General features: G+C 38.2%; 1 protein-coding gene across 4 annotated transcripts; it reads right to left on the reverse strand.

The window, feature by feature from the left end:
• Positions 1-3165: 3165 nt before the first annotated feature.
• Positions 3166-20630, reverse strand: klhdc3l (kelch domain containing 3-like). 4 transcript variants are annotated; one of them, XM_077617746.1, is made up of 9 exons: positions 20528-20630; positions 19139-19242; positions 17872-18064; positions 15379-15461; positions 14564-14642; positions 14118-14164; positions 12291-12411; positions 6808-6997; positions 3166-4396 (listed from the first exon to the last, which is right to left on the reverse strand). In XM_077617746.1, exons 3-9 carry the CDS (start codon positions 18029-18031, stop codon positions 3775-3777), a joined length of 1302 nt encoding a protein of 433 aa, XP_077473872.1. In that variant the 5' UTR covers positions 18032-18064; positions 19139-19242; positions 20528-20630; the 3' UTR covers positions 3166-3774. The 4 variants fall into 4 exon arrangements, with proteins under 4 accessions (XP_077473872.1, XP_077473874.1, XP_077473873.1 ...); XM_077617748.1 differs by lacking the exon at positions 19139-19242 and having other exon boundaries at positions 20528-20577; XM_077617749.1 differs by lacking the exons at positions 3166-4396; positions 6808-6997 and adding an exon at positions 8994-12199.
• Positions 20631-20787: the final 157 nt, after the last annotated feature.

A 20787-nucleotide genomic window follows, 5' to 3' on the forward strand; every position in this document is an offset into this window, starting at 1 on the left:
CAAATTAAGGCCTAATATTTCAATAAAACCACTTTAAAATCAACTTCAGTGCATCATACTCGCAAAAGGTTTATTTTGAGTGTTATTACATTGTGTTTTACTATTCTCCATACACCAAAACGCAAAAACAGTTTACTTTTAGTCTTCCGACTTGTTGCCCATATATTATACGGTCAGTCAGCGCTCTCTATTGTTCATATATGGTCATTACGCGTTTCGTAAACTACACAAAGCTGATGAAAACCTTGAAACCAGTTGAAAAATAGCTAGAATTGACCTTTTGAATATTCGGATCCAATTGAGGGAATGTGACAAAAAGCATTCTGACAAAGAAGTTAGTTAAAAACAACAATTAGAACGAAATCGCCTTCATTGAAAGCATTGTGTGAGGTTTATTCTTCAATTATTCATTAAATTAACCCGCTATTTCAACAGCCATTAAGGAAACATGTTTCCTTTCTGGAAATACTCACAACCCTGTTCTCTTAAACTGAGAATTTACCATTTTAAATCACGCAGACTTTTTTTTGTATTTTCTCCCAGCTTCCATCATAACAATTTTCTGTATGGTGACAATAGGAATTCCCATCCCGTCTATTTTGAATAGTTCTAAATGCAGTCGTACCTCTACTTACGAAATTAATTGGTTCCAAGTTGAAAATTTTGTAAGATGAGCAGTACAGTGGTACCTCGAGATACGAGCTTAATTCGTTCCGGGACTGAGCTCGTATGTCGATTTACTCGTAACTCAAATGAACGTTTCCCATTGAAATGAACTAAAAACAAATTAATTTGTTCTAATCCTCTGAAAAAACACCAAAAACAGGATATTGGATTGGAAAAAATGTTTTATTTGTTCTAATTCGCCATCTATTAACAAAGTAAAGTGGTTTAATATTACTAAAATGTTTTTAATAGTACTAAAATTATACGGATTTTGAAGGGGGAGAGAGAGGGGGGGGGGCTTTTTGCACCGCAACATAACAAACAAATTGAAATGAACTTGGATTACGATGCAGGCACACTCAAAATAAGTTTAATCAAACCTAACACTAAACTTACTTCTAATTTTGTTGGACATTTTGATACCTTTCTTCTCCTGGGTTGGCTCTTTTTGCCCCGCCTCCACACTGACTTTCAGTCAATATCGAGGGTTGTTTGAGATTGGATTCCCTTCAAAATATTCCCAAAATGATGCACACAAATATCCTCACAATAGAATAACGCACAACCACTTGCCAACGAGAAGTTGTATATACCCCATTCGCACTAACGGGAAAAAAACTGAAAAAATGCAACGCTCCGCCCAGTGCTCGCAGAGACATTACAAAGAGGGAGTTGCGACCAGAGATACATTACACGGGGGAGTTGCGGGGAGAGAGACAGTGCCCATGATGTTCTTATGAGCAGCATCTTGCGTCCGCTGTCTGCTCGTATATCAAAATTTGTCTCGTATCTCAAGATATATATTTGCCCGAAATTTTACTCGTATCTCGAATTGCTAGTATGTCAGGCCACTCGTACACTGTACTTTATATGTAAATACTCTCATTTGTTCCACGGTCCCAGCAAAACTACCAACTACTTAAACCCTTAAAATTCATTGAACTGTGCCAATTTTATAGGAAAAGTGTGAAGACAAAAATGAGAACATGATCACAAAGTTATTTAATAAGCCATTAAAATGAATAAACATTCAAAATCAATTCGTGTTGAAGTGCATGTGCAGAAGTGTCAGGAAGCTAACATTAGGCAAGCATAAGTTTAAGCAGACAACGGCGGTCAAATAAACATGGATTGTTTTAAGACAGCCAATGAGAGCCCAGTAGAGTGTAGGAAAGTTGTCAAGCAAGAAGCAGTGTATCCACGAAAATTTCTAAAGAAAATAATGGATATAGGAAATATATTGACGTTTTCGTAACTTGGATCTTTTTTCGTATGTTGAGGGACTCATTTGCATCTCAAAAGGTTTCGTAACCTGAAAATTTTGGAACTAGAGGCATTCGTAAGTAGAGGTATGACTACAATGTAAAATTTGAACATTTTTATTATAGAAATAAATTAAGTAACCGCTTGATGGTGTAGTGGTCCACTCGTCTGATTTCCTCGGCGCAGCCAGGTGGCGGTATGATTGTGAGTGTCATGGGTCGTCTGTCTCTTTGTGTGTCCTATGGCTGACTGGCGACCAGTCTAGGGTGTAGTCTGCATTTTGCTAGAAGTCAGCTGCGTTAGGCTCCAGCAACCCCCGCAACCTTTATGAGGATGCGCGGTACGGAAGATGAATTAAAAATTATAAATGTTAACCCTAACCCTTTAAACTTAATCTCTGGGGTTGTTTTTGGACTCCAATTTGAAAACAACAATGTAGAGAATAATGAAGACTACAATGTCAAACCATGTTTAATTTTAATACCACTAGCCAACATGAATAAATCAATTTAAAACTGGGTTATTTCGGCTCAGATGCAGCCACGCCTCGCTCCTGTCTCTACAGGCTTGCGTCTCAGCCTCTAACAAATGACCAGCTGCTCGTAAAACCAGGGCTTTGATGTTGTTGCGACTGCTATGCTCCACTTCGTGGGGCCCTTTATTGGTAAAAACAGAGAGAGAGAGAACAGCACCAACGCAAATTTAACCCTGTTGCCGCTATGCAAATAAAGTTCACATTCAATAACATACATCAACATAAGTTGTAACAATCCTTAATGGATTTCTTAATAATAATAGGGCTGGAATAGATCATTTTTACTTTGTAATTTTTTTATATGTATATATTTGTGTGATATAAAGTTCTGTGAAGTTCAGGGCTTGCATTTTAAAACTTTTTACACCAATTTTTATCCTGCAAATGGATATGGGCTCCAAATATCAGTTATTACCATCCTCCAATTATTAATACTTGGTATTGGTCCTAAAAAACATGTATCGGTCAATCATGAGTATAAACTGCCAATAAAACCTTTGCATAAATAAACTCCTGTTAGTAACTCTTATGAGGTAAGCTTGAGTTAGATTTATTTGATAAGGGACAGCACATATTAATGAATAGATTTATAATCATGTTATATGGCTTATATGCGAGAAAATACGGTAATTGTGTAGATAAGTTATTATATCATTTTTCTTTTTGTAGACCTAGGTAAAAAAAAAACTGGAGCCACACTGATAAAAGCAATATTTAATTATACAGTATGAAATGTTTAGATGAGTTTCAATTTTTGAAATGACAGGCATAAAATACTAAATAATTTTATCATATTAGAAGCACCTGCATATAAAATATTGTTGAACAATCTTTCAGCATTATTTTGAAGGTAACACCATAATATACATTAATACTGTTAGACCTCCTGCACATAAATGATAAATACATAAACTTTGAGATTGGACACAGGCCAGAAGAAGGGAGGAGAGCGCAGAATATGAAGGTAAGCTATGAGGTAATTGGGCTCAAACATACATTTTGGTGCAGAAGGTTAGATATTTTATCCAAATGGGAGATTCGTCTTCCTGTGTTCAGCAGGAGGGAGCAAGGAAATTTCTTTTTTGCGTGTGCAAGTTTTTGTGAATTTTCATTCGCTTTTTTGTGCTACTGTGATGCAAATTTTGAAACCAGTTGCCAAACTTTTGCAAAATTAAATCCAACCTGTCAAAACGTACATATTGCATACTGATCAAGTGTTCAGTTGGGTACAGCAAAATTGCTCATTTTGCGGCCGGCTTTATTCCCTCATTCTCCGAATAAGGGCTGTATATTTAAAAATGTGCTAGCTGTTAAGAGTCTGAAAGAGTCATTTGCCAAACCGAGATAGGCTTAAATGCAGAAAAGGGTCTGCCCCCCAAAACCAGCAGCAGGTCAGGCAAATGCTTGAATGTATCTTGATTCTCTTCTTCGAACAACTCCTCCTCTGTGCAGCTCCAGTGTTTATTGAATGCTTGGTTTTCAAATGTTAAAGAGCTTTCAACCTGATGCACATTTCTTTCCAATAACTCACATTTGTCCATTTCTGTGACATCAAGTGTTTTGTGGTGACACTTTTCCAAGGTCAATGTTTGCAGCTCTATAGCACCTTCTGATCCTAGAAAAGTGAGTGAGGCAGGATAACATTTGTTTTTGAAAGGTCTAAATTTCTCAGATTGCTGCTTTAGGTTACTTTCTGAAGAGATGCTGGTTGTATCGGCTGAGTAGTTCGGACCCAGACCAATGCAACAGTGGTGAATCTTATCTGGAGAGCTTGATCCCGGCATTTTGATTACTTGTGACCATGTATGAGTGGAGAAGTTGTACTTCCATAGACAGTCCATTGGATAGTTAAGGCTTTCTCCTCCACCAAAAAGAAGCATGCTTTCTTTGTAGGCTACCGCCGAGTGACCAATCAATTTTGAGGGTCCAAACCTAGGAAGAATATCAGTAGGAAATGTTAGGGGTGTTGAAGTTTTGCTTGTACAGTTTTGTTTAATGCCACCAATTTTTGAACTATAAACAAGCTACCTTTTAAACACACACTGTACCAGAAGGTTTACCACGGATTTACACCAGATAGGGCACCGTTATGTAAGATATCTGCACCTTTGACTCATCAAGAATGCATGAATACATCACCCACCATGTCCGATGCATCGCACTGATCTGCTGCTTGAGTGCTTGAGATATTGTATGAGTTTGGCATATAGCTGCGACTATATACTACTTATTTTATACTTCGACTATTATCAACTCTTCTGATGATTAATCCAATAATGGCATTTCTTTTGCAATTCCCTTCACAATTTAATTATAGCAATACACAATGAATAATAAACAATGTAAGATGTTTAAGGCATGTTTTAAGAAAAAATCAAAAATGAAGTACCATATTTTCTCGACTATAAGGCGCACATAAAAGTCTTAAATTTTCTCCGATAAAATAAAATGAATCAGTTGATAGGGTACACTGACTCTACTATTTTCCCGTAGACAAAGTACTGCGCAGTAACTGCTGGGATATGTAGTTCTTTTGTCAATACACCCAATGGATTGTGGCCTGTATACATCGACATCAATACAGCTTGACAAAGCATGGAAAGCACTGTTGGAAAAGTTACGCTAGCTACCAGCTAGCTACTATTTACGAATGGATTGTGGCCTGTATACATCGACATCAATACAGCTTGACAAAGGATGGAAAGCACCGTTGGAAAAGTTACGCTAGCTACTACGGTGGTACCTCGAGATACGAGCTTAATCCGTTCCGGGACTGAGCTCGTATGACAAGATTCTCGTAACTCGAGGTAAAGTTTCCCATTGAAATGAATGGGAAACAAATTAATTCGTTCCAACTCTCTGAAAAAAATACCAAAAACAGGATATTGGATTGAAAAATTTTTTTATTTCTTATAATTCGCCATATATTGACAAAGTAATAAATAACGAGTGGTTTAATAGAAATAAAGTGTTTAATCTAACTAAAATTGGGCGGATTTCGCCGAGGGGAGAGGGGCACAAAAGGGGCGGGGGGCTTCGTTTTTTTTCTCCACACGATGCACTCGTAAACAGAACAAACACTCCACCCTCACGTTCGCTACCGATGGGCTGTTTGCTGTCGTACTATTCCCTTCAAAATATTCCGAAAATGATGCACACAAATGTCCTCACAATCGGAGAACGCACGACCACTTGCCAACGAGCAGCAGTCTTATCAGCGATCGCACCGCTGCTCATGGGAGCTTCGGGGGCGCTGGCTAGAGGCTCCTTTTAGCTTGTAGCATCTGTGGTCGCATCCCCTCGAACGGCGCCTATGATAGAGTTGCTACCGGGGATGCTGTTGCGAGCCAGTGCCCCCGATGTTCTTATGAGCAGCCAACGAGCAGCGTCTTTTATCAGCGATCGCCCCGTTGCTCATGGGAGCTTCGGGGGCGCTGGCTAGCGGCTCCTTTTAGCTTGTAGCATCTGTGTTCGCATCCCCTCGAACGGCGCCTATGATAGAGTTGCTACCGGGGATGCTTTTGCGAGCACGAGTATACTTCATTACCCAGAAAGCCCTCTTTTCCCCGCGCATGCGCGTTGTGCGTTTCCTGGTCTGAATAGCTCATCCGGTGCTCGTAAATATTGTTATACACGAAAGATATGCCAAAAAAAAATGCCATGGCAACCTGGCTTGGTCGCATCACGAAATTTTGACCGCATCACGGGCGAATTATTCGATCGAAATTTCCCCCGTAAGACGAGCATTTTGTATGATGAGCGGTCGTATGACGAGGTACCACTGTATTGGCGAATGGATTGTGGCCGCCTGGACGAACGTATAAAACTCAGCGTTTTCGATGACTTGTTTGGACAATTGTTCAATTCAGACACAGAAAATGAGGACTTTGATGGATTTGTGTGTGATGATGACATGAGTAAGTTGTAAAATGTCTAAATAAAGTACAACCGAACTCAGTTTTCCTTCCGTTGCCTTTTTAAAAACATGTTTTTAGCGTGTGGGTGTAGCGTGCAAGGACTATATATCCCAGCAGTCACTGCGCACCGGAAACCGGAAAAAGAGTCTGGGGCTGCTTCCGGTAGCCAGCGCTATTGCGGTTAGATATTCATATATAATATATAACATATATGCGTCTAAAAAAACGGTGCATCCTTTGTGTGTTTAAAATAATGAAATAGCACTCGTTACTGACACTGCGGCTAAAAATACGAAGCGCCATATAGTCGTGAAAATACGGTAGTACTTCTGGCTGCAAAACTTATGAAGCAAGGGTGGACTGATCATTTTTTCATTGACTGTAGCTGTGAACCCAAGGTCAAACCGAAACACAGATTTAACTTACTTGGTTTTGAGTGAACTCCATGTATAGCTGGCAGGATTCCACTTCCAAAAATCTCTCTGCTCTTTCAATCCTTTTAAACCACCAAATAGGTACATGCAGCTCTGGTAGACCATTGCAGAGTGACTGTGTCTTGGACCTGGGCTAAGAGATCTTTGATGTAAATCAGTGAGTAGCGACCAGACCATCGTATCTGTCAAGCATTTAGAAACATACAATATTAACATCAACCTAGTTATTATCTTTATTTTCCCCCCTTTTTAACAAAGTCCACACCTTCTTCACCCTCAAATGTACTTAACTCAGAAGTGATATTGGCAGATTTGCGCAACACAATTTGCCTGTCTATTGCTGATCATCTGTGCGACATTCTCACACCAGTGTGCTATGACAATGGTGTTGCCAAGGAAATGAAGTGCAGAAGAATAAAGACGACCACCACATTTATTCGAGTGTAACGCGCACCCATGAATTTGTGACTAAAAATTGGTATACATTGTACATGGTATAAAATTTTGTGCATTATACTCGAATAAATACGGTATGATAAGCTACAAAAGCCAGTAGTCCAGTGGTGGAACATTGCAAAGCAAAGCCATTTTCCCTCATGATAGATGAGTCAACAAAAGTGAGACGAGATTAGCCATACTGATGAGGATATTCAACATGAAAGATGGTACCAAATCTCAAATGCTGGACATGCCAATGTAACAGTGGAAGTGCAGAGGCAGTCTTCAACACCATCAGTGGTCTCCAAACTATTCCACAAAGAGCCACAGTGGGTGCTGGTTTTCATTCCAACCCAGAAAGAGGACAGCTTTTCACCAATCTGGAGTCCTACATGTGCAATCAGTGGATTGCAGTCATGGGCTTCTTGATTTCTGAAGAAATCTCATTGGTCAACGTGTCGTTGCTCGATCAGTTTGAACAAAAACCTGCACCCACAGTGGCCCTCAAGGCCCGATTTGGGGACCCCTGCCATAGATGATGTATTCAGGTAAAATACATTTGTAAACTATATTTACATATTTTATAACATTAGCACAGCTCAAAATTTTGAAACTGATGTGTATTTGGATTTACCCAATACATAGATTTACAAAATAAAATTTAATATGATTATTATTTACCAATATTTCCACATACAAGTCTATTGTTACACTCCAAATTGAGTATTGGATTGGATTGGATAATTTTATTCATCCCGTATTCGGGAAATTACGTTGTCACAGTAGCAAGAGGGTGAGGATGCAGAAATAGGAAAGGAAAGGCATTTTAGACATAAATAGATAGGTAATAAGTAAGTTAACAAATAAATACATGAATAAATATATAAATAAATAAGCGTGTTAAGTATAATGTTTTGATATTTATTGACAATTGCTAAATTTGGCAAGAGCCTATTTGAAAGATGGATCAAAATTCTTGTGTTTGTCTGAGCACAAGATTATGACTAGCCATACATACAAGTTAGCACTTTTTAAGAGGCTGTGGTGTTACTAATCCCACTTTCTTTAGTTTATGGGCATTTATTTAATTGCAAGTGCTACTGCTAATCCCTGTCCTGTTTGATTCTTTCCACCTTATCAACATTTCTTCTGTTGTACCCTTAAAAACAACAGTTCATAAACAATTTTTTTCCACAACTTATGAGGATGAAAAAAAATGCTGAAAACTTATGCAAAACTTAAATGATAAAATTATGTATTTTTTTTTATTTTTGATGTGCAAAAAGTGGACATTAATGAGAGGAGCCTGCAGCATGAGGACAAAACTGTGGTAATTGGAATGCAGACAAGAAGGATCGTACTTGAGCTTAAAGAGGAAGGATTAGACTCAAAAGTCACAAACACCTTTGTTAGCAATGTGAGATCATTTTATGAATCAGTGGTTGAAAAAATGTCCATGGAATGATCAAGTAATCAGGGATTGTGTTGTGCTGCACCCAAACAAAAGTGATACTTTAGATCAGGGGTGGCCAACTACGGTCCTCTAGAGCCCCTACCCAGTCTGTTTTCCATATATCTCTCCTCTACCACACCTCAACTAATCAGCAAGCTGTCCAGAAGCTTCATACCGATCCCGATGATTAATTTCAGGTGTGTTGGTGGAGGGAGACATGGAAAACAGACTGGATAGGGGCTCTAGAGGACCGGAGTTGGCCACCCCTGCTTTCGATAATACACCAATTGTCGGGTCGTAGAGAGGTTTGCTCCTGAAGTGGATCCTGAGCATCTCAAAGATGAATTTGAAGAGTACCAGTTATTGGATGATGAAGACTTCAATGAAAAAGAAAATGCAAGTCTGGATGACACCTGAAAAAGAATTCTCAACCTCAAAAATCCAATGGGCACAGAGCAGTTTCCTCTGCTAAAACAATTTATGGAAGCAATCCTCTCTTCCCCACAGCAATGCGGATTTTGAGCACGTCTTCAGCCAAGTTCGGAAAGTTCAAACTGAGTTTAGGAAATCATTAGCTCTAGAGACTTTTACTGCCTTGCTGCAATGCAAAATGAACATGGAGGGATATTCCTTTTTTTAAGCCAGATGAAGAACATTTGAACTTGGCAAGGAAGGCAGTTTTAGAGTGCAATACCAATCATGTATAATAGTTCTTTTCAAACATTATGATGCACATTCTATTATTTTGTTATACGTTATTGATTTAAAAGTGTATTTTGTGTATCACATATTAATAAAGTGTATTTAAATGTTTCTTTTTGTTGGTGCTGATTGCACATAAGGATTTTTGTAGCCAGTCATACAGATTTGTGTAGTGTTAGGTTGACAGGTATGGCAATATGAAAAAAATTATCGTGATAAAAAAATTCATTATCAGTCGACATCAATAATAATCACGATAACCATCACATCTTTTGTCTTTCAAATTTGAATCTTCATTCTTCTGTGATGGTGATTTTAAAGTGTTTTTTGTTGTTCTGCTGTGCAGTAAAGATACGTCAAATCCATCCTAACACTATGAAAAGTAATGAATCATAAAACTTGCAGAAATTTTGACAGGAATCTTTATTTTATTAAATTTGCCTTCAAACCAGAATTTGCTGTACAATATGAAATAAATAAAATAATTAACTGAATACATCACCATTGGCAAGCAGACTATTTTCAACCTTACTAAAATAAATAATGTAAGTTTACCTGACGTGGCCATTAAAAAAAAAAAAGAAAGTTGGATCAACTCAACCCATTTCAACCCAAATTAAAAAGTTTTACATTTTTGCAATGTTTTATAACATTTCCAAAAAATGGGGAAACTCCTTGATATCAAGTAAGAAGAAAAATTACAGGGTGTCCTCAAACTAGGAAAGTAGGTTAAAATGGGTAAAATAAATTTTCAATGAGGCTGCTGTTTGTGCCAAGTATTTACTGGGCATTTAAAAAATAAACCTTGTGTCTTTGTTTAGAAGAGAATATGATAGTTCATATCATATCATCCAAGGTTCAATCAATCGTGTTTCGTCTCAGTGTGCTTCACATGCGCTCATAAGCACTTGGTTCTTTTAGTGGGTTAGGCTTAGTGTTGTCCAGCATCTCATAATCGCTCATTTTTTAAATTTGCTCATTGTGTTATAGTCCTTCTGCTTTCAAGTGCTGCGTGTGCCGCTCTATTGCTAATCATGCCAAATCTTCTTCCTCTATCTCCTTCTGGACCTAGAGTTCACGTCACTTTAGCGCATCCATTCTTTGTGGTGTTTCGGTGGTGTAATTGCAGTTTATATTTATCGACTTTTATTGAAAGTTTTTATTATTGTTGACAAAAAATATTTGATGATAGTTACCTTTATCATTTTATCACCCAAGTCTACTACTTCAAGTCCTTCTCCACTACATGCAAGTCTTTCATTTCCACTTCTACTGTATACATTATGTCATGATCTTTACCATTTTAGTACCCCCAGATTTAAATGGCACAGCCTCATTTGAACTGCTGGTCAATCACTTTTAGATAAGTACTGTATGTATTATACTATTATGGTAGCTCTGAGTGATCGATCACATGACTAAAATGAGCCAATGCAACTTTTTATCGGAAAAAGATTTGTGACACCTTAGGTTGTTCAAATGTTCAAGAGGTTGATTCTGAATAATTTTATCAATCTATTATTTCAAAATGCCATGTAATACCTGGGCGGCCCGGCAGCGCGAGTGGTTAGAGCGTAGGCCTCACAGTGGGGGACCTGGGTTCAAATCCAGGTCGGACCACCTGTGTGGAGTTTGCATGTTCTCCCCGGGCCTGGGTGGGTTTTTTCCGGGTACTCCAGTTTCCTCCCACATTCCAAAGAGATACATGGTAGGCTGATTGGACACTCTAAATTGCCCTTAAGTATGTGAGCGTGAATGGTTGTTTGTCTCCTTGTGCCCTGCAATTGGCTGGCCACCAATTCAGGGTGTGCCCCGCCTCTGGCCCAAAGTCAGCTGGGATAGGCTCCAGCACCCCCCGCGACCCTAGTGAGGATGAAGCGGTTCAGAAAATGAGATGATGTAAAAACTGCATCATTTCACTTTTGAACAAAAAAACTAAAAATATTAAAGTGGAATTTTGTTTTATTTCATAATCAAGAATGTACAATCATTTCATTTCAAAAAGGAAGTAACGTAGTACAACCAGGAAGTGTGTCCATGCCGGTCTAGGGTTCATTAAGTCTCTGGGTGCAATAATAGCATGAGATACACATTACGCAGGTATCAAGGCTGATATTTTAACGATCGGAAGAACGTCGATCAGCCTTAAAAACTATTGGGATGTGCTGACATGGTAAACGCTACGAACACATCTATCAAGGCTACTCGCATATGGCCAGTAGGAGCACGTTTAACTACAGTAAGAGGGCAACGCCCTGAGCGAGCAGTGACAAGCACAAGTGAGTTTTTTCACGTTTTATGCAAGATAAGGCTTTTTTTCTTTTCATGAATTTCATTCATAGACATCAAAATACATTTAGTTTAGCGTTTTGTCTGTTTATCTTTTCTCTAGTTTGAAATAAACGACCGTATCGGCCGCATTGTCTTGCGTTATGGCGTTTCATCTTTGTCACCTTGCAGTTTCGTGCATGTTGTCTTTTTATGCGCATATAAGCCGTACCCTCAATTCAGTCATTTTCTTTTCCGACAAATACGACTTATATGCGAGTAAATATGGTAATTGAAAACAACAAATGACCATTTTCCAGTCAACTTGGAGATCATTACTCACAAATAACTGTACAAAGATCCCAATAACAACATTGCAGAAATCCATTTCCATTAAAGTTATGCATAATCAGCCTGTTTGGTGATATTGAATGGGAGTTTCAGTGCCAAGATGCCTGTGTTGCATTACTTGAAATTGTTTGCCAGCCTTTCTTTTTTTGAAGATGTCAAAAGTTGTGAGGTGCTGGAAATCGGCCCATAAAGATTTTTTGCGGATCGAGCAGAACTTTGAAAACAATAACATTATCAATAAAAATAATATTTGAATTACTCACCAAGATCCAAACTCCAAAATTCTTGTGAGGATCCCTTCATGTCTATGAAGCCACCGTACACGAACATGGATGACCCTATGACCACAGCACTGTGGCTTTTTCTGTTGGTGGGCATTGGGGTCTTTGTCCATGTAAACACAAGTTGTATTACAAAGTAGAAACTCACTCATTTAATCTCTCACTAAAATTGATCAACAATTGTTCAGGCGGACTGGTACCTATTTCAGTTGTCTTTGTTCTGTGTAGATTTTATAGTCTAATTGCCATGCTCTTTCATGCATTACTCGAAAACAGTGGGTGCAAAAGTAAATTGGTTTACTATTGAGTGGGGATATGGACATCTTGAGGAATGGTAGTAAAGTGGTATCTTGAGATACGAGCTTAATGCGTTCCGGGAATGAGCTCGTATGTCGATTTACTCGTATCTCAAATCAACCTTTCCCATAGAAATGACCTAAATACAAATTAATTCGATCCCACCCTCAGAAAACACACACCAAAAACCAGGATATTACAATTGAAAAAACATTTCAATTAATTGTAATTTACCATCTACTAACAGAGTAACAAATAACTAGTGGTTATGTTGTTTAATAATAAAATGAGACATTAGTCAATACAACGGGGAGTTTGCGGATGGGAGAGAGAAAGAGAGACTTGACGGATGCGCTCGTAACGTAACAAACTTTAAATGAACTTAGATTCCTATACACACACTTAAAAAAAGTTTTAATCTTCCGTTACACAAAACTTAAACCTTCTCGTGCAATAACCAAGGCAAAGACTTAACGTATTCCACCGCGGCTTTCGAGGCGAACTTACTGCTTCTCCATACGTATTGGCGAGCCAGCTCAGTCACGCGTAAACTACATGTTTTTTTATTATTTCGTGCTTAATATCGATTGTCATCATACGCCTTTTCTTCGCACTACCCTTTATTGCACAGGCTTGCGTTGGAACCGTTGTTTCCCTTAATTCTGCACTAACGCAAAAAACACGGAAAATACAACGCTCCGCCCAGTGCTTGTAGAGATCTTTGCACGAGGGGGATGGGGCAAGAAAGACAGAGCGGTGAAATCATAAAGCAGCCTCTTGCGGCCTGGCCAAATGGCTGTCTCAAATGCTCGTATCTCAAAATTTGTCTCGTTATCTCAAGGTAAATATTTGCTGGGAATTTTACCCGTATCACAAACTGCTCGTATGTCGGGGCACTCGTATGTCAAGGTATTACTGTACTACTATTGGATATGAAATTCCATCAATGTAGCAAGTCAGCGCAAATTGGCCAATAGCTGGCCCAAATATGCATTGTAGGAAAGCTAGGTTTGTCGGATGTACAGACAAAAAAAGTGAGGCTTTCTAATAGAAATTTTAAGTTTTTGCTCTTTCCCCAACCAATAGGTAATGAGATTAGGCATTGTCCAGTCCGCAGATTTATATTATTTGAAGGTTCCTCCCATGAAAAAGGTCTAAATTGTACATTTTCAAGGTGCCTTTATGAAATATTTAGGTGGTGCATATATGGAAAAGTCTGTCTGCTGTGCCAGGTTAGTTCAGGCACGCAGCAGGGTTAAAACACAATGTACGGAGCAGGGGATGATCAAGGGGCACATGAGAGCATATGCTATATTGTAAGATGCCACATACATCTAAAGTGAAAAAATAAGGTTAAAAAAATCTGATAAAAGGTGGACACAAGGAAATACATAGTTCAAGTTTGTGGTGCAGATTTTTCCAATTTCAGAATTTATATCAGACAACCTCTACAAACAATCTAAATTATGTGCGCTATTGACAAATGGCTTCAGTCAAAACTAGTATATCTACCTGAGAGCTAATCGCTTTTGTCGGACATTCCATCCATTTTCGCTTTGCTGAAACAGACAAAAATAATGTTGTGCATTGTGAGTCCAATGGAAAACATATATTAAAAAGTTGTAGTGTTTTGATGGTCTCCTGACGCATTTTTATTATGTGTGCATGAGCTTAGAACTTTAATAGTTCAGTGAGTCAGTTCCAGAACATTCTAGTGAAAAGACAGTTGGAATGTGTATATAAAAGCAGATACTATGTATTAGCAGGAACTTCTAAAGCTGGGTTGAATTCTGTAGTGACAGGGCACTAGCAGTAAAGCGTGGTAGCAAGAGTATGAACCATGGTGGAATTCATGCAAGTTGCATCATGTTTTGTTTTTAGAAGTATGGCTGGCTAATAATGTGAATAGCAGCAGTTGACAATATTTCATTTGCTTTCACCTTCACAGAATATCTTACCAATGTCATACACCCAAAGGGGACATCTCAACGAGGCGTATCCTGAATCTAGTGTGCCTCCAAAGACGTATATAAAGCCCTGAAATTTCAAATGATGATCAATTTGCAAGCTGTTTATTCACCGCAGATTTTCAAGTATAAGTCACACTTGAGTATAAGTCGCACGAGCCAAAGAATACACAATGAAGAGGGGGAAAAATATATACCCGTACTGGAGTATAAGTCGTTTTTTTTTTTAATTTAGTAGAAACCAAGAACAAACATACATTAAAGTAATAATAGTAAACAAAGAGAACAACAGACTAAATAGTCATATGTTAATGTAAGCGTTTTTCAGATAACTCTCACCTAAAAAAAATAACATAACAGGCTATCGATGGTCAGAGAGAATAAAACACATAATTCACACTTGAGTATTACCGGTACTCGGACGTTTGGTCGCCGGACGTTTGGTCGCCCGGACGTTTGGTCGCCCGGACGTTTGGTCGCCCGGACGTTTGGTCGCCCGGACGTTTGGTCGCCCGGACGTTTGGTCGCCGGACGTTTGACAACATGACAGAGTTTACTGTTGAAACCAGCACTCAAAATTATATTCATGAGAGAGAGTTTAATATCTAAATATCTACTGTTGAAACCAGCTCTCAAAATTATATTCATGAGAGAGAGTTTAATAACTAAATATCTACTGTTGAAACCAGCTCTCCAAATTATATTCACCCGGGCGACCAAACGTCCGGGCGACCAAACGTCCGGTCACAAGTATTACCAGGCAAACAATGAAAAAAGTGCAATTTATAGTCCGGAAAATATTGTACCTTATAAACAACCATAGAATGTTCCTCCACTTCCTCTGGTGCAGTCTCTCCTACACAACTCAACTCTGTCCATTGATTACGCACTAAAGAAAAGGGCAGATAAGGGATTTTTGGTTACTATGGCTTCTGTGGATTCTGCAAAGTAAGGGACAAATTCAAAAGCTCTGCATCAATTACCATGGGTTAATTTCAGCAAAATCATTATCTAAATTCAGGTCAGACCAGGATACAAACAGGTAATGTTCTGTTAAGTCAGGAGTGGCGAACACGTGGCTCTCGAGCCGCATGCAGCTCCAGGACAAAATGAATGGGGGTCTTTGCAACAGCAACCTCCAGGGTAGTTGATTTGTTAACTCTGGCTAAGTTGCATTTGATGTGTGTGTTGAGGGTGGACACTTACCTTGAAATGAACATATGGTTGTTTTGTAAGGAGAAGAAACTGTTACGGTGAAAAATATGGTTTTAATTGTCTGTTTTTGTGTGTGTATCTGTTGGTTTTGGCAGGTCAGTGCGTGATGTGGCTCTTTGGCTCTCACAGTTTAAAATTTATGCTCTTTATGTCTAACTTGTTTGCCACCCCTGCTCTAAGTCATAATCATAAAGTCTGGACTATATAATGCAGTCCACCTGACTATAAGCCGCAAAAAAAAATCTAATTATTTGCCACTGCATATTATGTGACTCCATGCTGCAGGTGTCAATGTCTTTAAAGTGATATTGACGTATAGAGATATGAGAGATCTGAAAATTTGGAATTATCAAACATCTTTATTAACTAAATTAACATATATCAACACGCCGAGTTATTTTCTTCACTCGTAAGCAGGGCCCTGTCACATGATACCAAAAGTCCCACACGTGTTCTGTGAAAAAACACCTAACACGTAAAATCAATAAATAAATAAAATCCAACTCACTTAACCTTCGAAGCTTGAAGCGAACTAAGTCCTCTTAAAAGTCCCAGGCACAGCATTTGATATAGCTTCAAAAGGCTCCTGCTATCAGTGCTATGGCAATCTCTCCTTTTTACATCAAACACAGGCCTAACCTTAAACTGTTCCTATGTAATGGGATCAATCATTGAACAGAGTCTTGTTAGGCAATAGAGTCCTTAAAGTGCTTGTTAAAATGGCTAATGAGCACCATTGTCTTCTTGTTTTGGCAAACAGCAGATAACTGTCCTTTAAAATCATTCTTTTATAGCACCATGTCAGTTTTGAAGTCCTCTTGACAACAATACGGCCTGCAACTAAAATTAACTATGGAAGTAATGGAAGTAGAGACTTTGAACAAACTTAAGTTGAAACGTCATCTTGATGAAAAAAGAGGAAAAGGAACAGGAAAAAAAATGAATAAAAAAATAATTATATATATATATATATATATATATATACAGACACTCCTCAACTTACGAACGCAATTGGTTCCGAGCGATTGTTCATAAGTTGAATTTGTTTGTAAGTTGATTTAGTGCTATATTTTGTATTATAATTTATGTTTAAGGCCTATATAAGTATATTGAAGGTTTATATAAGTGCATTTGTATGTTTAAGGCTTGTATAAGTAACACGCATTGGTTTGTACTGAAAAAAAAAAACATTTAATAAAATGGAGAGAATATGTACAGTACTGTAGAGAGAGAGATAGATTTATGTATTAGAAACTGGCCAAAAGAAGCGACCTAATGACGATTGCAGTTTTCTTCTTTTTTTCATCATAAATGATGCAGTAGCACTGTATGGCATCATTCAATTGATTTGCAAACTTTGTGCAACGTTCAATATTTGGGTCCTGCTGCTCGATCTTTCTGTTTATAAATGGTACTGAATGTGCAACGCTCACCACTTTCTGACGCGCATCAAGCTTCGTTATTATTGCCACTCGTTTCAAATGAAATGGCTTGCCTCTTCCTTGCAACTCCCTCAATAGAAGCCTTTAGCTTTTTACCAACCATATTCAATATTGGATGCATGAGATATTTAATGATACAAATGAAAAAGGTTCTTTGCACACTGGAGATACATTCACGCACTTCCGCATTGCAACGAAGAAGGTAGATGCTGGGTGAGCTGAGCTCTCACAGCGCCAGGCGTCGGTATTAGCGGCGGAAAGAAGTACTACTCCGAAAAAGACGCGAAATACAAAATTGGACTTGCGAACATTTTTGGACTTAAACGCAATTTGCAGACATGTTCGTATGTACCGTTGTTCGTAAGTTGAATGTTCGTAAGTAGGGGAGCGTCTGTATATATATATATATATATATATATATATATATATATATATATATATATATATATATATATATATATATCTCTCTACGAGCTTCATGTATATCTTTTTCCTTATCCTTTTTTTCCATCAAGATGACGTTTCAACTTTATATACAAGAGCCTCGACTAAGAATTTTATCTTTAAACAACAGGCATTAAAAAACTAAATATTCATTATTCATTCATTTACCTTATAGTCAGGTTTTGGTCAGTGGCTTACCTACACTGTAACTCCAAAAGTCACTCAGAGTGCTGTTGTTTCTTCCTCCCAAGATATAGATGTTTGCATCAGAGCTGCAGCAGGCATGCTTATAGCGGTCACAAGGAGCAGTGACACTCTGAGGAAGCTGGTTCCACAAGCAGGGTCTATTTTGACTCATTGTTGGTACATTCCAGCCTTACTTGACCATTTTCTAAACGTGTTTTTTTTAATGAAAAGAAAAAACTGACACAATCAATCACATGTACATACCACTCATGAAACCACACCAATATTAGCTTCCAAAGGTTAAAGCTGGTAACAGAATTCCAGGAAACAGAAAGCCTTCAACGCATTGAACAAAATTCTGACAGATTACAACACTTTTGCGATTCTGATTGACATTCTGAAGTCTTGATGTAGGATGGAGTTACACTCCTATTCTCATTACAGAACTCTCCACAGGTGCTCAACTGAGTTCAGATCGGGTGACATTCTCAGCCACTGAATTACTCAGATTCTTTGGTATCAAGAAATGCTACCGTGGCATTGGTTTTGTGCTGGATGTCATTTTCACATTGGAAAACTAAACGACAACCAAGTGCACGGATTGATAGCAGTATCATCTCTTTTAAAATACATAGGTACATTTCAGAATTGAGAATTGCATCCACTAAATTTACTGTAGGTCCCAAGCACTTTTTGTTCTCCTCACCTTTGCAACATGAGAGAGTATTAAAGCCATTGTTTCCAAAAAGACTGATCTTGAAGGAGCCCATCGCACCCATACTATTTACCATTTTGAACAAATCATTTTTTAAGATAGAAACGAGAATCCCCCCCACCCCTGTCGCTCTCTTTTTAACTGTTTGAATGTCAATTTGAAGATTGGCAACACTGGAACAAATATTGACGAACAACGGTAAGAAGTATATTTTCATTTTTTGAAGTTTGAAGTCATGTCTAGTAAAGCAGTTATCATTATTTACTTTTGTTTATGTAAAGGTTTGTGTTTTCGGGGAGGTCTCTTTGACAGAATGCTCTGATGAAGAAAAGTTAGAACATCAAAGCCATATGTTAAAACTGAATTTGTTTACATAGACGGTGGGTGCAGTACTTAATTTCATTCTCTATTTTCTTTTCTTTTCTTTATTTTTTTTAAATGCAATCAAAATTAGAAAGTCAGATTTTGGGTTTAAGGCCTACTTTCCGTTCCAGCCTTAATCACAAAGTCTGTCATTTTTACCTGGTATCAGTTTGACACAGAATTTCACTAAACATGGCCTACCTTTGCCTCTATTCCATATAAATAGAGGGAGCAAACTGCAGTGTCCCTATGTTGTTAGTCTCTGTTAGTTGTTATGGCCACTGACTGCTGCTCACTTGGGACTGCTATTTTAGGGACAGGAGAGAAACACAGTGTTACTGACTTCAAGTACACAAAATAATTTGACAATTATGGTCATCTCATTGTGGGCTATAAGAGAAAAGTAACAATTGACAATGATTTTTAGGTAACTTTTTTTCGCTTAAAAATACAGAAACTTATAAAATACACAGAAGAAAAAATACTTCTACAATATTAATGAAATAATATCCCGCCCAGCAGCGGGAGTAGTTAGCGCATCGGCCTCACAGCTCTAGGGTCCTGGGTTCAAATCGAGGTTGGTCCACCTGTGTGGAGTTTGTGTGGGTTTTCTCCGGGTACTCCAGTTTCCTCCCACATTCCAAAGACATGCATGATAGGCTGATTGGACACTCCTTCATTGCCCCTAGGTAGGAGTGTGAGCGTGAATGGTTGTTTGTCTCCTTGTGCCCTGCGATTGGCTGGCCACCAACTCAGGGTGTTGTCCCCCGCCTATAACCCAAAGTCAGCTGGGATAGGCTCCAGCACCACCCGCAACCCTAGTAAGGATAAAGCGGTTTCCAACTGTACTTACCTTCCACACCACATTGTGTATGACCAAGAAAGAATGCTGGTATTCTTGATAATTACCCCGCAAACCCTACATCGAAATTCCATGGCTCATAATCTTGAAAACATTTCAATGTATCATTGCCACTTCGTACGACAAACGCTAATAACACAGTGACCAAACACAGTAGTTTGGTGCATCCTGGCTTTGGTTATAAATACATGTGCAATGAAGAGTTAAAACAATTTGAAGATCGGCAACACTGGAACAAATATTGAGGAACAACGGTGTAACTACAAATCACAATGAGAACAGTGCGACTTCGTGGATCATTTAAGAAGTATATTTTCATTTTTTGAAGTTTGAAGTCATGTCTAGTAAAGCAGTTATCATTATTTACTTTTGTTTATGTAAAGATTTGTGTTTTCGGGGAGGTCTCTTTGACAGAATGCTCTGATGAAGAAAAGTTAGAACATCAAAGCCATACGTTAAAACTGAATGTGTTTACATAGACGATGGGTGCAGTACTTCATTTCATTCTCTATTTTCTTTTCTTTATTTTTTATTTTTTTTAAATGCAATCAAAAAAGGAAGGAACCAAGCTTGATCCCCAAAAAACGGTAAATTGAAGACGAGATGCCTGAGCTATAGCTAACATTTTCTCATATAACTATAAATTACGCTCTATACCTGGGTTTTTCTTTAGGGATTAAACATTCGAAAAATCATAAAATACTGGTTTATATTTTTGAGTTACTTACGAAATAGGCTGCTCTTCCATTAATTGTTGCCATCTGCAAAAAGGGACGAGTGATGATGCATTCACTCAACATGGTTCATTTTACTTTGTCTATGGGAGATGGGGGTATTTCCGTTTTGTCAGTAATAAAATGACTACTTTAAAGGGCCAAATTAATTTTAAAAAACTTTTAAGACTATAAGTAAACACATAAACACAAAACTATTGACTACATCTTGTTTTCATTGTTTACAATAAACACACACACACTAGCGATGGAAT

The sequence above is a fragment of the Stigmatopora argus genome, chromosome 13 (assembly GCF_051989625.1).
Source record: "Stigmatopora argus isolate UIUO_Sarg chromosome 13, RoL_Sarg_1.0, whole genome shotgun sequence".
NCBI lineage: Eukaryota > Metazoa > Chordata > Actinopteri > Syngnathiformes > Syngnathidae > Stigmatopora > Stigmatopora argus.

Excerpts from the sequence above, each read along its gene's own strand:
- klhdc3l (XM_077617746.1), bottom strand. The coding sequence starts at position 18,031 with ATGAGTCAAAATAGACCCTGCTTGTGGAACCAGCTTCCTCAGAGTGTC. Across the intron at positions 15,462-17,871 it reads CTTTTGGAGTTACAGTGTAG|TGCGTAATCAATGGACAGAG; the intron begins GTAAGCCACTGA and ends CCTTTTCTTTAG. Across the intron at positions 12,412-14,117 it reads CAAAAGCGATTAGCTCTCAG|ACCCCAATGCCCACCAACAG; the intron begins GTAGATATACTA and ends ACATGGACAAAG.